Source organism: Oncorhynchus mykiss, chromosome 19 (assembly GCF_013265735.2).
Source record: "Oncorhynchus mykiss isolate Arlee chromosome 19, USDA_OmykA_1.1, whole genome shotgun sequence".
NCBI lineage: Eukaryota > Metazoa > Chordata > Actinopteri > Salmoniformes > Salmonidae > Oncorhynchus > Oncorhynchus mykiss.
Window position 1 is genome coordinate 16,422,393 of NC_048583.1, and position 19,587 is coordinate 16,441,979.

The following is a 19,587-nucleotide window of genomic DNA, read 5'->3' on the forward strand; positions in this document are numbered from 1 at the left end:
CATGTTAACCTGATTTAAAGATACTGCTGAATCGCTATGATCAATTTGTTTTTATTGAGTGTACTTTAACAGAGCTGAGATTTACTTCAAAGTGCATTCACCCTTACACCTATCAAGTTGTTTCAGCTCTTCACAAGTGCTGAGAGAGGAGGGGGTAGGGTTTCTTCGGGACAGGACAGTGCGTAACAATACTGGCCCAATAAGCACATGTTCTAGTGATATCCCTTGTTGGGACTGTGGTTAGGGCATTCGTCATTGGTGCTTGTGGCCTGGGTTCAAGACTTGCTTGGGGAATCACCCTTCGCTCATATTTTTAGCAAACTATATTAATGTAATTTTATGGCAACAGTTCCAACATACCTATCTGATCTAATTAAAATGAATTTACCAATAATTTATATTGGGCAGAAAATAAACTGAAAGGCAACCCAAACATCCAAAAAGTTTGTAGAGTCACAAGCTTGATGTAATCATTTAACGCTAGGAATATGGGAACAAATACTAAACCTTTGACTACTTTAATACACATAAGTGAATTTGCCCAATACTTTGGTACCCTAAAATGGGGTAAAAAATATGTAAAAAAAATATTTTAAAAAGTGCTGTAATTTCTAAAAGGTTCACCCGATATGGATGAAAATACCGTAAAATGAAAGCTGATAGTCTGCACTTTAACCTCAGACATTACATCATTTCAAATCCAAAGTGCTGGAGTACAGAGTCAGAACAACACAAAATGTGTCACTGTCTCAATATTTTTGGAGCTCACTGTATACAATGTAGAACAAACATGTCATTGACAAACTAATTTGAATTAAATCAGATAGGTGTGATGTAACTGTTGACAAATAATGACATTAACATACAGTGAGTTCCAAAAACATTAGGAACACCTTCCTACTATTGAGTTGCACTCCCCTTTGCCCTCAGAACAGTCTCAATTCATCGGGGCATGGACTCTACAAGGTGTCGAAATCGTTCCACAGGGATGCTGGCCTAAGTTGGCTAGATGTCCTTTGGGTGGTGGATCACTCTAGATACACATGGGAAACTGTTGAGCATGAAAAAAGTTAGTCCGGCACCTACTAGCATACTCCGTTTAAAGGCACTTAAATAATTTGTTTTGCCCATTCCCTCTCTGAATGGCACACATACACAATTCATGTCTCAATTGTCTCAAGACTTAAAAACCCTTCTACACTGATTGAAGTGGATTTAGCAAGTGACATCAATAAGGTATCCTTGTTTTCACCTGGTCAGTCTATGTCATGGAAAGAGCAGGTGTTCCTAATGTTTTGTACACTATTTTCTGCAGACAAGTATGAAAATTAATCTTTGTATTTAATACAGGGTTTGATTTAAATGTCAGAAGCCATCGAGTGGAATGGTTACTTTCTATGTTATAGAGTGGAATGGTTTTTCTGCTGGTGTATACTGAGGTAGCTCCTCTCTGAGAACCTTTTCCCGCAGTCCGTACAGGCGAACGGCCTCTCTCCCGTGTGGACCTTCAGGTGCATTTTTAGGTGGTCCTGGCGGGAGAACCTCTTCTCACACTGGGTACAGCTGTAGGGTTTCTCCCCTGAGTGGATCCTCTGGTGCCTCTTCAGGTCACCAGCCTGGGCAAAGTGCATGTGACACTGAGTACAACTAAAGGGTTTCTCCCCCGTGTGGAACCTCTGGTGGATCTCCACCTTCTGGGGGCAGCTGAAGCCTTTGTTACAGAACATGCAGAGGAACCGGTTTCCCTTACCACTGCCTCTTGTTTCTCCCCCTCCCTGAGCCTGGGGTCTAGCCCTGTCGAAAAGGAAGCGGCCGTGTGAATCGGAAGGCCCCATTGACGTGGACACTCGGAAGCAATCCCTGAACCCGTGTAAAGGGGAGTGGGTCGAGGCATCTGGATTTGTCTCTAACCTTTCCATGTAATTTAAGAAATCTCTGCCTTGTGAGTGTCCATCTCCCAGGTGATTATCTGAATTCCATGTGGGAGAAACATCTCCCTCCACTTTCACAGTCACTTCATCTATGACCAGACCCTCCCCTTTCTTATCTAGGCACCCTTCAGAGTATACACTACTACTGTACCGGTTCCATTTCCCTCTAGACAGATCAGTCTGTCTCTCTAAACCCAAGGATATGTTGCCAGGGTCCATCTTTGTAACGTAAGAACAAGATGGATCATCACCTCCAGTGTCTAACGTGTCACCATCTCCATGGGAATGAACCATCCTTTGGCTATGTTGAAATACCGGTAAATACTCTGAGCCGGGAGCAGTAGGACTACCCAGTGGCCCCAGTCTCTCTGGGTCTGATCTGTGGTCAGATCCTGTGTGCAAGAGCCTTTGTGTTACAATTAAAGTCTTGATGTCTTTCTCTGACTTGAGGACGGCGTTCAGCGTTCCACTGCTTCGGGTCCAGGGCTGCGCTAGGGCAATGGTGGGGTCATCCGTGGCTACAGGGGGCGTTCCAGCTGCTACTCCAGTCTGGATGTCTCTGCTGTGCCGTCGGTCTTCCTCTCCTTCAGTCCTCTCCTGCTTCACCAGAGATGATCCTCCAGGACCTGCAGCCTCTGTAGACTGACAAGAAGAGAGGAGGTTATTACCTGTACATGAGTCGAATTGGATAAAAATGTCATAGGGAAGTCTCACAAGCTCCCCTATGGCAGATACATGAGGATGTACATGTAAGCAAGTGAATAGCTGAGGGGAGTCTTCCTGAAATATCCCGAGACCCAGTAATACATTTTTGTCCTTTCTAATGAACATTTGTTTTTGATCTAAAGCCATACATGCCACTGTGTTAGATCCTGTTGTAACTTTGAGAGGACATTCTGGGCTTTTGATATCACGTGTGGGTGTGTCACCATCATTTTTTCTTTATGTTTTTTTCAAAATGGCTACCATCACAATTAGCACGTTTTATGGTAAGTGTGTGTAATTTGAGAGTTTGATATTCAAATTGTTTCTAATAGGTAAATATCTCAGAAATAGTTTGAGTTTATGGCAGTTTAATCATTTTTTCAAATTGAATAAGAGCTTGTTAATAAATGTCCTCTGTTCATATTTAGTACCAACTGAGTATAATGGGCTCTACAGTGCACATACAATAAAATCTAGACATTTATTTCACCAAAAATTATGCCAAATTATGCATAATTACTCAAAAATATGCATAATTCCCTAGCCTTTTTTGTACTGGGTTTCATGTAAGCAAGTGAATAGCTGAGGGAAGCCTTCCTGAAAATAAACTGGCCACATTTGATTTACAAAGTAACACAATTTTTATGCAACACTATTACACTAACCTCTATTATGATAACGCGCTGGGTTGAGGTTCCACTCCCCTCATCAACAGTAATTGGTTGGTCATCTCTCCAAGCATTCTGTCCCGCTGGCTTCACAAAGCTCCCGTGGCCTCCAGTGAGATGTCCTTCACCTAAGAGAGTGATTGGGGGAAAAGAGGTGGTCAGGTTAGCTACTGTCAGTGCTCAACAGTATATTTATTGACACGGTTTAGAATTGGCAAGGATGTAAGGTAACACTTGAACTTCTTGATATACTATTTATTGATTGATGTATTATGTTCCATGCATCACATTGTTTTCATTAAGTAAATAATAGGAAATGCAGTAAATAAAGAATCTGGTTAGAATATGATCGTGTATCTGCGCATGATAGCTAAGTAATCGGGGCACAGGGTTGGGGAGTAACGGATTACATGTAACTGATAAAGAAAAAGAAAAACTTTAACGGAAAAAATATTGTCATCGGATTACAGTTACTTTTGCAAAACTAGAGGATTACTTCTAAATTCTGAAAGGATGTTTACGGAATACTGAGCGAGTCTGACCACTATGATGACACACCAAATCCGTTTGATGGATCACGGGAAAAGTGCAAGAATAGTTTTATGTAGAGCTTAATTTGGATGAACAACGAGTCGCCGGCAGAGGACATGCAGCTAACCTCGGAACAGGCCCTAATCCCTATGACTCGGTAAAGACTTCTTAAGAGATAAATAATCTGCCATCACTCTCCGTTCTTTTGGAGAACGTACAATCACTGGAGAACAAACTGGACAAGCTCCGTTCGAGACTATCCTATCAACGGGACCTGAAGAACTGTAATATCCTACGTTTCTCGGATTCGGGGCTGAACAAGGATAGTTTTTCTATGCATCGTCAAGACCGTGCGGCAGCGTTGGGTAAGGTTAAGGGGCAGGGGTGTGTCTTTGTTAACAACAGCTAGAGCGTAATCTTTAATATTAAAGAAGTCTTGAGGTTCTGCTTGCCAAGTTAAAATACCTCATGATAAGCTGTAGACCAAACTATTTACCAAGAGAGTTTATCTATATTCGTAGCTGTTTATTTACCACCACAAACCGAAGCTGGTACTAAGACCGCTAAGAGCCACTAAGATGAGCTGTATTCGGCCATAAACAAACATGCTCATCCAGAGGTGGCGCTTCTAGTGGCCAGTGATTTTAAGGCAGGGAAAGTGAAATCCATTTCACCTAAGCAACTAGAGGAGAAAACTCTAGATCACCTTTACCACACAACACACAAATGCACACAAAGCTCTTCCTTCATTTGGAAAACCAACAAACCATGCATGAGAGCACCAGTTGTTCTGGACGACTGTGTGATCATGCTCTGCGTAGCCGATGTGAGTAACACCTTTAACTTCTTATGGCTGGGGGCAGTATTGAGTAGCTTGGATGAATAAGGTGCCCAGAGTAAACTGCCTGCTACTCAGGCCCAGTTGCTAATATATGCATATTATTAGTAGATTTGGACAGAAAACACTCTGAAGTTTCTAAAACTGTTTGAATGATGTCTGAGTATAACAGAACTCATATGGCAGGCAAAAACCTGAGAAAAAATCCAACCAGGAAGTGGGAAATCTGAGGTTTGTAGTTTTTCAACTCTTTGCCTATTGAATATGCAGTGTCTATGGGGTCATATTGCACTTCCTAAGGCTTCCACTAGATGTCAACAGTATTTAGAACCTTGTTTGATGCTTCTACTGTGAAGGAGGGGGGAATGGGAGCTGAATGAGTCAGAGGTCTGCCAGAGTGGCATGAGCTGGTCACGTTCATTCACGTGAGAGTTAGCTCGAGTTCATTGCATTTCTGAAGACAAAGGAATTCTCCGGTTGGAACATTATTTTAGATTTATGTTAAAAACATCCTAAAGATTGATTCTATACTTCCTTTGACATGTTTCTACGGACTGTAACGGAACTTTTTGACTTTTCGTCTGCTCCTAGTGATCGCGCGTCATGAATTTGTATTACTGGGCTGAACACGCTAGCAAAAAGGGGCTGGGGGGGGAAGTATCGAACAAAACATACATGTATTGTGTAACATGAAGTACTATGAGTGTCATCTGATGAAGATCAAAAGGTTATCTCTATTTCTGCTTTTTGTGACTCCTCTTGTTGGCTGGAAAAATGGCTGTGTTTTTCTGTGACTAGGCGCAAACCTAACATTATCGTTTGGTGTGCTTTCGTCGTAAAGCCTTTTTGAAATCGGACACTGGTGGGGTTAACAACAAGTTTATCTTTAAAATGGTGTAAAATACTTCTATGTTTGAGGAATTAAAATTATGAGATTTCTGTTGTTTTGAATTTGGCGCCCTACACTTTCACTGGCTGTTGTCATGTCGATCCCGTTAGCGGGATCTAAGGCATAAGAAGTTTTAAACAGGTTAACTTTCACAAGGCTACAGTGCCAGATGGATTACCAGGACATGTACTCAGAGCATCCGCTGACCAGCTGCCAAGTGACATTTTCAACGTCTCCCTGGCCCAGTCTGTAATACCTACATGTTTCAGGCAGACCACCATAGTCCCTGTGCCCAAGAAGGCCTGGTAACCTTTCTTAATGACTATCGCACTGTAGCACTTACATCTGTAGCCATGAAATGCTTTTAAAGGCTTGTCATGGCTCAACACCATCATCCCGGACACCCTGAACCCACTCCAATTTGCATATGGCCCCAAAAGATACACAGATGCAATCTGTATCGCACTCCACACTGCCCTCTCCCATCTGGACAAGAGGAACACCTACGTGAGAATGCTGTTCATTGACTACAGCTCAGCGTTAAACACCATAGTGCCCTCCAAGCTCATCACTAAGCTAAGGACCCTGAGACTGAACACCTCCCTCTGCAACTGGATCCTGGAATCCCTGACGGGCCACCCTCAGGTGATGAGGGTAGGCAACAAAACATCTGCCACCCTCAACACTGGGGCCCATCAGGGGTGTGTGCTTAGTCCCCTTTTGTACTCCCTGTTCACCCACAACTGCATGGACTCGCACAACTCCAACACCATCATCAAGTTTGCTGACAGCACACGTTGGTAGGCCTGATCACCGACGACGATGAAACAGCCTATAGGGAGGTCAGAGACCTGGCAGTGTGGTGCTAGGACAACAACCTCTCCCTCAACATCAGCAAGACAAAGGAGCTGATCGTGGACTACTGGAAATGGAGGGCTGAGCACGCCCCCATTCAAATCGACGGGGCTGTAGAGGAGCAGTTCGAGAGCGATTGACAGCATATTGACTGGCTGCATCACCGCTTGGTATGGCAACTGCTTGGTAACCAACCACAAGGCACTACAGAGGGTAGTGCGTACAGCCCAGTACATCACTCGGGCTGAGCTCCCTGCCATCCAGGAACTCTATACCAGGCGGTGTCAGTGGAAGGCCCTAAAAATGGTCAAAGACTCCAGCCACCCAAGTCATCAACTGTTCTCTCAGCTACCGCACGGCAAGCAGTACCGATGCACCTAGTCTGGAACCAACAGGACCCTGAACAGCTACTACCCTCTAAGCCAGGCCTGGGCAACTCCAGTCCTTGAGGGCTTGATTGGGGTCACACTTTCCCCCCATCCCTAGCAAACACACCTGATTGAAAATAATTGCATTTTTAACTGAAGATCATGTTTAGTTGATTATTGGAGTCAGTTGTGTTAGCTGGGGCAAAAGTGTGACATCAATCAGGCCCCCGAGGACTGGAGTTGCCCAGGCCTGGTCTAAGCCATAACACTGCTAAATAGATAACCAAATAGCTACCAGGGCTATTTAACTATCTGCATTGACCCTTTCTGCACTAACTTTCTGGATTCATCACATACCCTGCTGCTACTGTTTTATCTATCCTGTTGCCTAGTCATGGTATTCCTAGTTATATATACAGTGCCTTGCGAAAGTATTCGGCCCCCTTGAACTTTGCGACCTTTTGCCACATTTCAGGCTTCAAACATAAAGATATAAAACTGTATTTTTTTGTGAAGAATCAACAACAAGTGGGACACAATCATGAAGTGGAACGACATTTATCGGATATTTCAAACTTTTTTAACAAATCAAACTGAAAAATTGGGCGTGCAAAATTATTCAGCCCCCTTAAGTTAATACTTTGTAGCGCCACCTTTTGCTGCGATTACAGCTGTAAGTCGCTTGGGGTATGTCTCTATCAGTTTTGCACATCGAGAGACTGACATTTTTTCCCATTCCTCCTTGCAAAACAGCTCGAGCTCAGTGAGGTTGGATGGAGAGCATTTGTGAACAGCAGTTTTCAGTTCTTTCCACAGATTCTCGATTGGATTCAGGTCTGGACTTTGACTTGGCCATTCTAACACCTGGATAAGTTTATTTTTGAACCATTCCATTGTAGATTTTGCTTTATGTTTTGGATCATTGTCTTGTTGGAAGACACATCTCCGTCCCAGTCTCAGGTCTTTTGCAGACTCCATCAGGTTTTCTTCCAGAATGGTCCTGTATTTGGCTCCATCCATCTTCCCATCAATTTTAACCATCTTCCCTGTCCCTGCTGAAGAAAAGCAGGCCCAAACCATGATGCTGCCACCACCATGTTTGACAGTGGGGATGGTGTGTTCAGCTGTGTTGCTTTTACGCCAAACATAACGTTTTGCATTGTTGCCAAAAAGTTCAATTTTGGTTTCATCTGACCAGAGCACCTTCTTCCACATGTTTGGTGTGTCTCCCAGGTGGCTTGTGGCAAACTTTAAACAACACTTTTTATGGATATCTTTAAGAAATGGCTTTCTTCTTGCCACTCTTCCATAAAGGCCAGATTTGTGCAATATACGACTGATTGTTGTCCTATGGACAGAGTCTCCCACCTCAGCTGTAGATCTCTGCAGTTCATCCAGAGTGATCATGGGCCTCTTGGCTGCATCTCTGATCAGTCTTCTCCTTGTATGAGCTGAAAGTTTAGAGGGACGGCCAGGTCTTGGTAGATTTGCAGTGGTCTGATACTCCTTCCATTTCAATATTATCGCTTGCACAGTGCTCCTTGGGATGTTTAAAGCTTGGGAAATCTTTTTGTATCCAAATCCGGCTTTAAACTTCTTCACAACAGTATCTCGGACCTGCCTGGTGTGTTCCTTGTTCTTCATGATGCTCTCTGCGCTTTTAACGGACCTCTGAGACTATCACAGTGCAGGTGCATTTATACGGAGACTTGATTACACACAGGTGGATTGTATTTATCATCATTAGTCATTTAGGTCAACGTTGGATCATTCAGAGATCATAACTGAACTTCTGGAGAGAGTTTGCTGCACTGAAAGTAAAGGGGCTGAATAATTTTGCACGCCCAATTTTTCAGTTTTTGATTTGTTAAAAAAGTTTGAAATATCCAATAAATGTCGTTCCACTTCATGAGTGTGTCCCACTTGTTGTTGATTCTTCACAAAAAAATACAGTTTTATATCTTTATGTTTGAAGCCTGAAATGTGGCAAAAGGTCGCAAAGTTCAAGGGGGCCGAATACTTTCGCAAGGCACTGTACATATCTACATTACCTCGTACCCCTGCACATCGGCTCGGTACTGGTACCTGTGTATATAGTCAAGTTATCGTTACTCATTGTGTATTAATTATTTTCCTATTATTTCTCTATTTTCTCTCACTCTGAATGGTTAAGAAGGGCCCGTAAGTAAGCATTTCAATGTTAGTCTACACCTGTAGTTTACGAAGCATGTGACTAATAAAATTTGATTTGACAGCAGTGGTGTAGCCTATGGGCGATATGGATATCACATAAGGTCTATTATTGATATCTACATAGCCATTATGTGATTCACACCGCCGCTGTGCTGGTTGTGGATGGCTGTTCACAGATGTATAAGTTGTGTTTTACCCCAATAATGGTTGAATTGAAAGGTGTAGGCTAAGCTACCTATCAATCATTGTTTATGAGACCCATGGACAGCCAGTGAAAAATGTGCTCTTGTAACAGCTGCATAACCCGGATCCCAGTCTATGGAATAAAAGTTTGAGGGAGTTCCTCCCTTGTAAACTCCTCTGTGGTATTGTGCTCCACTAATACTGTCAAAAAACAGTTTAATTTAAGATGACCAGGGCTTTTTTTGCTCAATCTAATTTAATTCTAACATGCTTAAAAGCTGCAAATTATCGAGATAAAGTGTCCCCCATAGAGATCCTATTAAAAAGTAGTTCTATGGTATCGGCAACAAAAAATGTAATAACAGCTCAAAGCATGCCTTTCAACGAGAGCAGCATTTCTTTATTTAACCATGTTTTGAAGCAATGAGCCCTCCATGACAAAAACAGAGTAGGCTAATAAGTCCTTCATTTTTAATGTAAATTTACACTGAGTGTACAACACATTAAGAACACCTTGCTTTTTCCATGACAGACTGACCAGGTGAAAGCTATGATCCCTTATTGATGTCACTTGTTGAATCAACTTCAATTAGTGTAATGATTTTTAAGCCTACAGACATGGATTGTGTATGTGAGGCATTCAGAGGGTGATTGGGCAAGACAAAATATTTAAGTGCCTTTGAATGGGGTATGGTAGTAGGTGCCAGGTGCACCGGTTTGTGTTAAGGCCTGCAACGCTGCAGGGTTTTTCATGCTCAACAGTTTCCCATGTGTATCAATAATGGTCCACCACCTAAACGACATCCAGCCAACTAGACAAGTTTGGGGAGCATTGGAGTCAACATGGGCCAGCATCCCTATGGAAACCTTTCGACACCTTGTAAAGTCCATGCACCCACGAATTGAAGCTGTTCTGATGGGAGGGGACATTCATGTTTTGTACACTCAGTGTATCTGAAAGTGATTGCTGTTTAGCAGTCTGATGGCCTTGAGATAGAAGCTGTTTTTTCGTCTCTCGGTGTCTCTAGCGGTGTGAACAGGAAGTGGCTCGGGTCAACTGCAAGGCTCTCCAGAGGTTGGTGCAGTCCACACAACGCATCACCGGGGGCAAACTCCATGACACCTACAGCACCCAATGTCACAGAAAGGCCAAGAGGATCATCAAGGACATCAACCACCTGAGCCACTGCCTGTTCACCCCGCTACCATCCAGAAGAGGAGGTCAGTACAGGTGCATCAACGCTGGGACAGAGAGACTGAAAAACAGCTTCTATCTCAAGGCCATCAGACTGTTAAACAGCAATCACTAACGCAAAAAGGCTGCTGTCCGGGCTGGCCACTTTAATAAATGGATCACTAGTCACTTTAAATAATGCCACTTTAGGCCTCCCGGGTGGCGCAGTGGTTAAGGGCGCTGTACTGCAGCTGTGCCATCAGAGTCCCTGGGTTCGCGCCCAGGCTCTGTCGTAACCGGCCGCGACCGGGAGGTCCGTGGGGCGACGCATAATTGGCGTAGCCCGGGTTAGGGAGGGCTTGTCTCATCGTGCACCAGCGACTCCTGTGGCGGCCACGGTGTTTCCTGGCCGCCACAGGAGTGGCCATTGGTGTGGCTGGCTTCCGGGTTGGATGTGCGCTGTGTTAAAGATGCGGCTTGGTTGGTTGTGTATCGGAGGACGCATGACTTTCAACCTTCGTCTCTCCCGAGCCCATACGGGAGTTGTAGCGATGAGTACAACAATTGGATACTACGAAATTGGGGAGAAAAAAGGGGTAAAAATTTAAAAAATAAATACAAATAATGCCACTTTAAATAAATGTTTACACATTATATGAATTTTATACTTCCGTTTACTGAAGAGGAGGATCTTATTGGCTGACGTCAGCTCAAAGAGCGTATGTTAATTGAAAACCGGTACCGCATATTACAAACTCCTATTCATGATCACGGTATTTCAAGCTGAACATACTTCTTTGTTAGCAAGAATAGAGTAGAAAATAATGACTTTATTCCATCATCAATATTAAACTGTCCTTGTTCTAGCCTAAGTTTTGTCTCTCAAAACAAGTATTTACTAAGCCTGTTTCAAATGACAAGTTAACTAAAGGTTAATGCGGGGTTTTAATTACCCTCTTACCAAGACACTTCAAATAACTATAATATTTCAGCTAAAGAATAGTTCCCAAACATCCTCTGCATAGATATCAAGCCACACCGCTACGATTTCCCCCCTTGGTGGACACTCCTATGTCTGATAAGGCTAGTCAGAAAGGAGAAGCTCTTGTAACATAGTTTGCACTTGAAAGGCCTCTCCTTGGTGTGAACAGTCTGGTGTCTCTTCACATAGTTCGCATGAGCCGGCTTGTCTGAATCTGTCCTAATACTCGGCCTCCCACTTTGTGACCCAATGACAGCAGAGGACGTTTTCTGACCTCCATCCTTGAGCCATTGTTTGGGTGTTGATGGAATTGCAGAGGTCCAGTCTCTCCAACCAGTAACACCGGATATCAGCAGATCTTCATGGACTGGAAACCACAAAGATTATACAGAAATGCATAAAGGTTTATAAGACATTCCTTGCTGTACACAGAAACATGACATGTTATAAAATGCTAACCACAGTCAAGCCTGTACCTAATGATGGGTATGAATTTCTGAGCTTTAAATGTTAATAATTAGTTATAATAGAGACCTGAGGGGTGCTATAGCCGAGGGGCTACACCAGAGGTTAATGGTTATCTGTAGGAGGAAGGTATATGGTGGATGCAATCAAGCTTGGAATGTACTGAGTGCAGGGAAAACAATCACGTGGCAGCATTGATCAGGGGAGAGAACCATGGATTAGTGATGAAAGGGGTTGAGGTCAGGTTAAGGGAGAAAGAAAAGTTTATTGCCAGTATCACTTAGTTTCCTGCCAAGCAATAACAATATGGAGCAATTTTAGTTGTTTTTGAAAAGTCCAAACTCAGTCCAAGTCTCTGCAATGATACAAAAATAATCAGGTCAGTCAGCAGAGTCAATTTAGTATTTAATTTAAACAAATAGCATTACAAATAACATGTATTGCACAAAACGATACATGACAAGTAGAAAAACTTACTTTTCTGTAAATCTAGTACCTTCGCTTTGATGCAACTATAGAATACTTTGGAAATGGTTCAATATTACACACAGCTTCAATACTTCATGAATTAAGGCACTATCATTATCTCACTATAAAACACCTAAAAACAAAGTTTGTCACTTCATTAGTGAAGCATTTTTACACCATCCATCACCCTATCATCTACTCGGTCTCATCATACTCATTCTTTCCTCAGTTCACCTCATAGTTCCCGATACATCCATTACCAACAGAATTAACTACAAACTAACTAGTATTACATGACATGTCACTCTATACATGGGCCGTGTGCATTTTCTGCTGGTGTATCCTGAGGTAGCTCCTCTCTGAGAACCTCTTCCCACAGTGTGTACAGGCAAACGGCCGCTCTCCTGTATGGACCTTCAGGTGCATCTTCAGCTGGTGCTGGCGGGAGAACCTCTTCTCACACTGGGGGCAGCTGTAGGGTTTCTCCCCTGTGTGGACTCTCTGGTGCCTCTTCAGGTTGGATGATTGAGAGAAACTGGCCCGGCACAGCTGGCAGCCAAATGGTTTCTCCCCCGTGTGCATCCTCTGGTGGATCTCCATCTGTTTGGGGAAACTGAAGGCTTTCCCACAGAACGAACATGGGAAGCGCTTCTCTTTGCCACTGGATCTGCTGATAGCGATACTACTACTACTGTCAATTGTCAATGGACTTGTGTAGCCATTAAGTGTTGAGGCATTGGCATTGTCTGAGGTCTGGTTTAACAGAAGAGTGTGAGGAGGACGAAGGCCAGAGAGTGTCTGTGTTGTCGCAGGGTCAATGTTCAAGTTGATAGATCCTTTAGAAGGCAGGCTGAAGGCAGAACCTGTTAGGGCATTAACCTGAGGCGCCATCAGTCTCTCTGAATCACAACTATAGGAGCAGGACGGAGAATTGCTAGCCGAGTCTGTGTCTGTTCTCGTACGGATACCTCCCCATCCCAGTGGACTAAATCTACACCTTGCCCTGGTTTCAACTAGTATGTTGTCATGGAGATTAAGTTTAGATTTTGTTTTGTGTTCAACTGTCAGTTTCTGGTTATGTTGAACAATGCTCCCTAGCCCAGAGGTAAGGACGCTGTTCCATCCACTGGCCGCCACTATGTCGCCTCTGGTCCAGGCCGGCTTGTTGATGTTATCCCTGGAGCCCTTGGCTGTACTCGTCTGGGTTTGGGAATCCAAGATGGCCATCCAGTCTCCACTGTTAGCCTCCATCCAACCATCTACAGGAAGAGGTTACAAAATAGACTTTACAGACATGGAAGAGAACTCGGGTCCCAAATTATTGGCACCGCTGATAAAGATAAAGCAAAAACAGGAACAGCAAAATAGCCCCATAACATCAAAGCTCTACTACCATATTTTACCGTAGGTATGAGGTACTTTTTTTTGCATATGCTTCCATGTTTCATTTTTTCGACGCCAAAGAGCTCTATTTTCAAGTCATCTGGCCAAAGCACCACCTGGAGTTTGATAAACGGCATTGGCACTTGAATTGAAACCGGTACTATGAGGAGGAACGAGCGTGGTGTTGGAGTGACGTCAGCTGACGTAAGACAATGGGCTATATGTATTTCTCCCTTACCTTGCTCCCCCATCTTTATTCCACTCAGCAGGTCAATGCTCTCTGGTTCGTCTTCTATTGTCTCCTCTTTGACCAGCAGCAGATCAGGCTTCCCATCCTCCATGTCTACTGGCTGTAAGAGATACAGAGTGAGAGGATTTTGGATCCAGAAATCTGATATGAGCACCCTGCTATGGAGCATATTCTGATTGGGCAACAAGGGATTGCGATGAGTACTATGCAAACATGTTAGTTGATTTGATTACATTACACTTTATTTAATGCTTTGATCAGAGGCATGGTCCCACACTTTAGACAAAATTAATCAAGAACTGGGCCCGTATCCACAAAGAGTCTCAAGAGTAGAAGTGCTGATCTTTCCATATAATCCTATTCATTATGATCTAAAAGGGTAAACTGATCCTAGATCATCACTCCTGCAATGAGAGGCTTTGTGGATACAAACCCTGACCTAATACCATTCAGACAGTAGTTTGCAGTGGGCTCACCTCAGCGAGACTGAGTGTGGTCCTGTGCAACTCAGCTGGTTCCTCTGTGGATTCAGGAGGAGGTGTAGTCTGGTTGTCCTCCATGATCATGGTCCCCTCAGGGTTCCGTAGACCCTCCTCACACCCCTCATCCTTCACCAGCAGCACCTCTGGACCCTCATCCTTCACCAGCAGCACCTCTGGACCCTCATCCTGGAAGAGAAAGGTGATACAGATTAAACAGACATACTCCCTCAGGTACGTACACACACACACACAGATAATAAACTTGTTCAACATGGAGTGTTTACGCTTCCCCACTACATTTGAGTCCTATACTGTAGTTAGAGAATGACTTCATTGTTGTTAAACTCATCATGGTGGACATAAATATGATGATGTGTGTAAATATAAGTCCGCTATTTAGAACCTCTTCTCACAGTGTGTACAGGCGAACTGCATTTCTCCAGTGAGGATCTTCAGCTGGTGCTGGCGGGAGAACTTCTTCTCACATTGGGGGCAGCTGTACAATTTCTCCCTTGTGTGGTTCCTCTAGTGCCTCTTCAGGCTGCCAGCCTCTGTAAAGCACATGCGACACTGGGTACAGCTGAAGGGTTTCACCCCTGTGTGGACACTCTGGTGGATCTCCACCTTCTGGATGCAGCTGAAGCCTTTGTTACAGAACATGCAGAGGAACCGTTTCTCTTTACTGTTGCCTGATGTGCCCCCCTCCCCCTGAACCTGAGCTCTAGCCCTGTCGTTTGAGTTCAATACCTGATTAAAAATAAGAAACGATGTGGACACTGGGTCGCGATTGCTGAATGTGTGTAAAGGGGAGTGGGTCGCAACATTTAGATTTGTCGCTAAACTTTCACTGTAATCTAAGAAATCTCTGCCCTGTGAGTATCCGTCTCCTAGGTGACTATCTGGATTCCATGTGGGAGGAATGTCACCCTCCACTTTCACCTCATCTACGACCAGACCCTCCCCTTTCTTATCTAGACACCCTTCTGAGTTTACACTACTACTGTACTGGTTCCAGTCCCCTCTAGACAGATCAGTCTGTGTCTCTAAACCAGAGGTGGGAGGGACCAAGTCACTATTATTCGAGTCAAAACCAAGTCACAACCTCCGAGTCTCACATGCTAACGTTTTAGAATTTGTGGTACAAATCCCATTCAAGTCATTGGAAAGATGTGACTTTGTTGAGCTTCACAATCAATTTGAGATACTTTTGGATGATTTGGACATGATGCATGAAAAATGCTAATATCAGTGGCCCGTTTTGATGTTTGAAAGCCTATACACATAAATACCCCACTAAATTGGACAAGAGGCCACTAGCTTCTTTTTTGAAAAACGCCCTATAGAATCTTGGCCTAGCTCCTCATGTACCAGAGACCTAGCAGAGCTGTTACTCACAAATACAGTGGGGCAAAAAAGTATTTAGTCAGCCACCAATTGTGCAAGTTCTCCCACTTAAAAAGATGAGGCCTGTAATTTTCATCATAGGTACACTTCAACTATGACAGTCAAAATGAGAAAAAAAATCCAGAAAATCACATTGTAGGATTTTTTCTCCTACAATGTGATTTTCTGGATTTCTTTCCCCTCATTTTGTCTGTCATAGTTGAAGTGTACCTATGATGAAAATTACAGGCCTCTCATCTTTTTAAGTGGGAGAACTTGCACAATTGGTGGCTGACTAAATACTTTTTTGCCACACTGTAACTGTTTCACGTTTAGAAGTGACTTTTTCTAACAAACAAATGGAACCACTATGGGGAGTACGATGGCACCCAATTATGGTAATCTTTATATGGGACAATTAGAGCAGTGGTTCCCAACCAGGGTTACTAGGACCCCAGGGGGTACTTGAGAAGACTCATGAGACCATAGACTTACTGGTAAAATGCACATGAGGTGACACTTCAGGGGTACTCCGGGCAGAGCAAAATTCAGTTGGTGGTACAACAATCGAAAAAGGTTGGGAACTACTGGCTTAGAGCATGATCACATTCCCAACCCTGATCAGAATCCCTTTTTTTAATCCATGATCAAACTATATCAATGTTATATAGATGATATATTGGTATTACTTGATGGGACTCTCACTGAGCTTGATGTTCCATGTGTTTCTTAATAAATCAAATGATCATTTCATTTCACCGTGGACTTTGATTACAATAGTGTCAGCTTCCTTGGCATTCAGATCACTAAAGAAAATGACACACTCATCACCGATCTATACAGGAAGCCCACAGTTTGAAACAGGCTTCTAAGAAGTGGTAGTTTCCACCCCATTCCTCTAAAGAAAAGCCTGTCAGTTTAACCCATAACAGTCTAAGCCAGGGTGGGAGGGATTCTACTAAACTATATGGAATTGTTTTAAGAAGGCCATACCAAGGATCATTTTACTATTTGATTTTGAATTTTAAGACCCCTTGAAGTATCCCCCCCCAAAAAAAATGTTTGAAAAAAATAAAATGTTGGACCTTACTGCTATTAGCCCACACAAACGCAATGAATATGAGATTCACTACAATGTACAACAGATAGCCCCTCCAAAGAAAATCTAAAGTAAGTTCGTTCTGAAGTGTCTGTCCTATATCTGAGAGATATAAAAAAGATTAGGAAACATTTGTCATTTTCTACATGTATTTAACCCCTTTTTTGTCACTAAATAGACTCCAAATATATTGCCATTGATTGATGAATTGTCCTCTGGCTCTGGATGACAGCTTAGCTTCCCCAGCCCCAGTCTCTCTGGGTCTGATCTGTGGTCAGATCCTGTATGTAAGAGCCTGTGTGTTACAGTTAAAGTCTTGGTGTCAGTCTCTAACTTGAGGACGGCGTTCGGTGTTCCACTAACCTCCATGATGCTGCGTTGGGTCCTGGACTGCGCTGGGGTGGTGGTGGGGTTCTCTGTGGCTACAGGGGGCTCCCCTGCCGCTCCAGTCTGGACGTCTCCGCTGTGCCGTGGGGCCTCCACTACTTCAGTCATCTCCTGCTTCAACCCAGGACCTGTAGCCTCTGCACCTCCAGACTGACACAAGAAGAGAGGAGGTTATTACCGGTACATGAGTTTTATTGGATAACAATGTTGTAGTGAAGTCTCACAAGCTCCTCTATGGAAGATAAATGAGGACGTACATGTAAGCAAGTGAATAGCTGAGGGGAGCCTTTCTGAAATGAACTGGCCACATTTGATGTACTGTAATTTTAATGTGACAATATTGCACTGACCTCTATCACGACAACATGCTGGGTTGAGGTTCCACTCCTCTCATCAACAATGATTGTTTGGTCTTCTCTCCATGTATTGTGTCCCGCTGGCTTCACAAAGCTCCTGTGGCCTCCAGTCAGATGTCCTTCACCTGAGAGAGCGATTGGGGGAAAATAAGTGGTTAGGTTAGCAACTGTCAATGCTCAACAGTATTTTGTATACTATTGATACTGTCTAGAATTGGCCAGGATGTAATGTAACACTTCTCAACTTCTTGATATACTATTTATAGGTTGATTATGTTCCATGCATCATTGTTTTCAATTAGTAAATAGGAAATACAGTAAATCAAGAATCTGGTTAGAATACGATATTGTATCTTTGTGCAAGATAGCTCAGCAATCAGAGGAATTATAGAATACTATCCAACACCCAATTCTCGTTAACACAAGTCACACGTGCAGAGGGGAACTAGGCGACAGGCACTGTTCTATAGCTATAGAACGGCGCCAGGCCGCGCACCCACGCCTTTGCAAAATGTACCTCTTGCCATTCCTCTGTATCGGTCTGGGATGTTGAAAGTACTGGGACGACTGGCGAAAACGCGCTCTCGCATTGTCCTCTCTGTGCGCTCCCGTGCCACCTTCAGTTCTAGTAGCTGTAGTTTCCTCCGCAATCCCCTATTTTCTTTCTGGCTTTGAGTTATTTCCAAACGAAACACTGCATAGTCGTCGTCTACGACTTTACAGATCTCTGCCACGGCTGCATTTGCTAGCACCTCCATGATGGAGGCTATTTGAGTGTGAAAAACCATACCGTTTGAGTTAGCCATTGTTAGCAACTAGCTGGCTAGAGTTACCTAGATAACATCTATCAACCAAGTCTGGTCTCCAACGCGAACTAAACACTACCTAGGGTAGGTATGTGATGCTGTGTAGTGAAATTTGTCATATTGAGTTCCAGGGTGTTAAAAAAAACTTTGAAATAACAAAACCCTAACGTGGAAATGATTCTTGGTCACCGTTCACTTCCGTTTACTTCTTCTTCTATGGTATTATGGCGGTCCGCAAAAAAATCGTTAGGGGTGGTATGCCACCGCCTGCTGCGTTCGCCCACTGTTCTGGAGCATGAATTCATTACACTTTGTAGCTAGATTTCCAACTAATTGTCGCCTACTGTTCTGGAGTGTGAATTAATTACACTTTGTTGCTAGATTTCCCAAAAATTGGCGACAGATTTTCATGCGAAAATTCAAAAATCTGCATAAAGAAAATATGCCCATTTTTCCCACCAGCATTGTGTTTCCACCAAACTGACTTGTGGATAAAAAGCAGTGCGTGATTACTTTTTCCCTTCATTTTTCATTTACCGAAAGCTAAATTTAATGTTAAATGTGTTTCTATTGCATTTTTCAACTCTACCATAGTTTTGCCACATTAAATAGCAAATGTGCCTACTTTGGTCTTGGTAGCAGGAAAAATCTCTCATCATCATGGCAAAATGTGAAGAATAGCATGAGAGTAGCTATAAAACAGCATACAGCAAAACAGCCCTCAACAGAGGCAATATAAGTCAAACTGTGTAGAATTTCAAGAAATACATTTAAAAATTGCATTTTTTTTTCTCCAGAAAATACCCCCTACCCCTCATCTACTGCGCCCCATAAAGTATTTTTTTAAATGCATTTTAGCTAACCCTAATCCTTGTCCTAAACTTAACCTAGTTCTCTTAACCTGCTACGTTAATTCTCCATGTGATATATAAGGCCTAAAAGCCATACATCATTTCACAGAAACAGTTCCATAAGACACACTCGCACAGAGGTGGAATAAATTCAGCCACACATACGCCTAACTATTGATTCAGGACCATGGACAGCAAATAAAACAGGTATGCTGGGTATGCTTGTCATCGGCAAGGACTTTTTATAAAAATAAACAGAATAGAGCACAGGCAAAATCCTAGAGGAAAACATGGTTCAGTCTGCTTTCCACCAGACAGTGGGAGACAAATTAACCTTTCA

At 43.2% G+C, this 19,587-nt stretch overlaps 1 protein-coding gene across 3 annotated transcripts in view; it reads right to left on the minus strand.

The window, feature by feature from the left end:
* The window catches only part of LOC110498461 (zinc finger and SCAN domain-containing protein 2), a 771,911-nt gene extending 753,236 nt beyond the window's left edge, over positions 1 to 18,675 (minus strand). Inside the window, exons 1-6 of one of the 3 annotated variants that reach the window (XM_021575081.2) lie at positions 18,108 to 18,662; positions 17,585 to 17,715; positions 17,211 to 17,384; positions 14,360 to 14,551; positions 13,872 to 13,983; positions 12,171 to 13,509 (exon numbers count right to left, since the gene is read on the minus strand). In XM_021575081.2, coding sequence (XP_021430756.2) covers positions 12,557 to 13,509; positions 13,872 to 13,983; positions 14,360 to 14,551; positions 17,211 to 17,384; positions 17,585 to 17,715; positions 18,108 to 18,396 — 1,851 coding nt within the window. In that variant the 5' untranslated portion in view covers positions 18,397 to 18,662 and the 3' untranslated portion in view covers positions 12,171 to 12,556. Of the gene's footprint in view, positions 1 to 12,170; positions 13,510 to 13,871; positions 13,984 to 14,359; positions 14,552 to 17,210; positions 17,385 to 17,584; positions 17,716 to 18,107 lie in introns of those variants that run through there. The other 2 variants (XM_036953700.1, XM_021575080.2) reach the window with 2 other exon arrangements.
* Between the last annotated feature and the right edge of the window lie 912 nt (positions 18,676 to 19,587).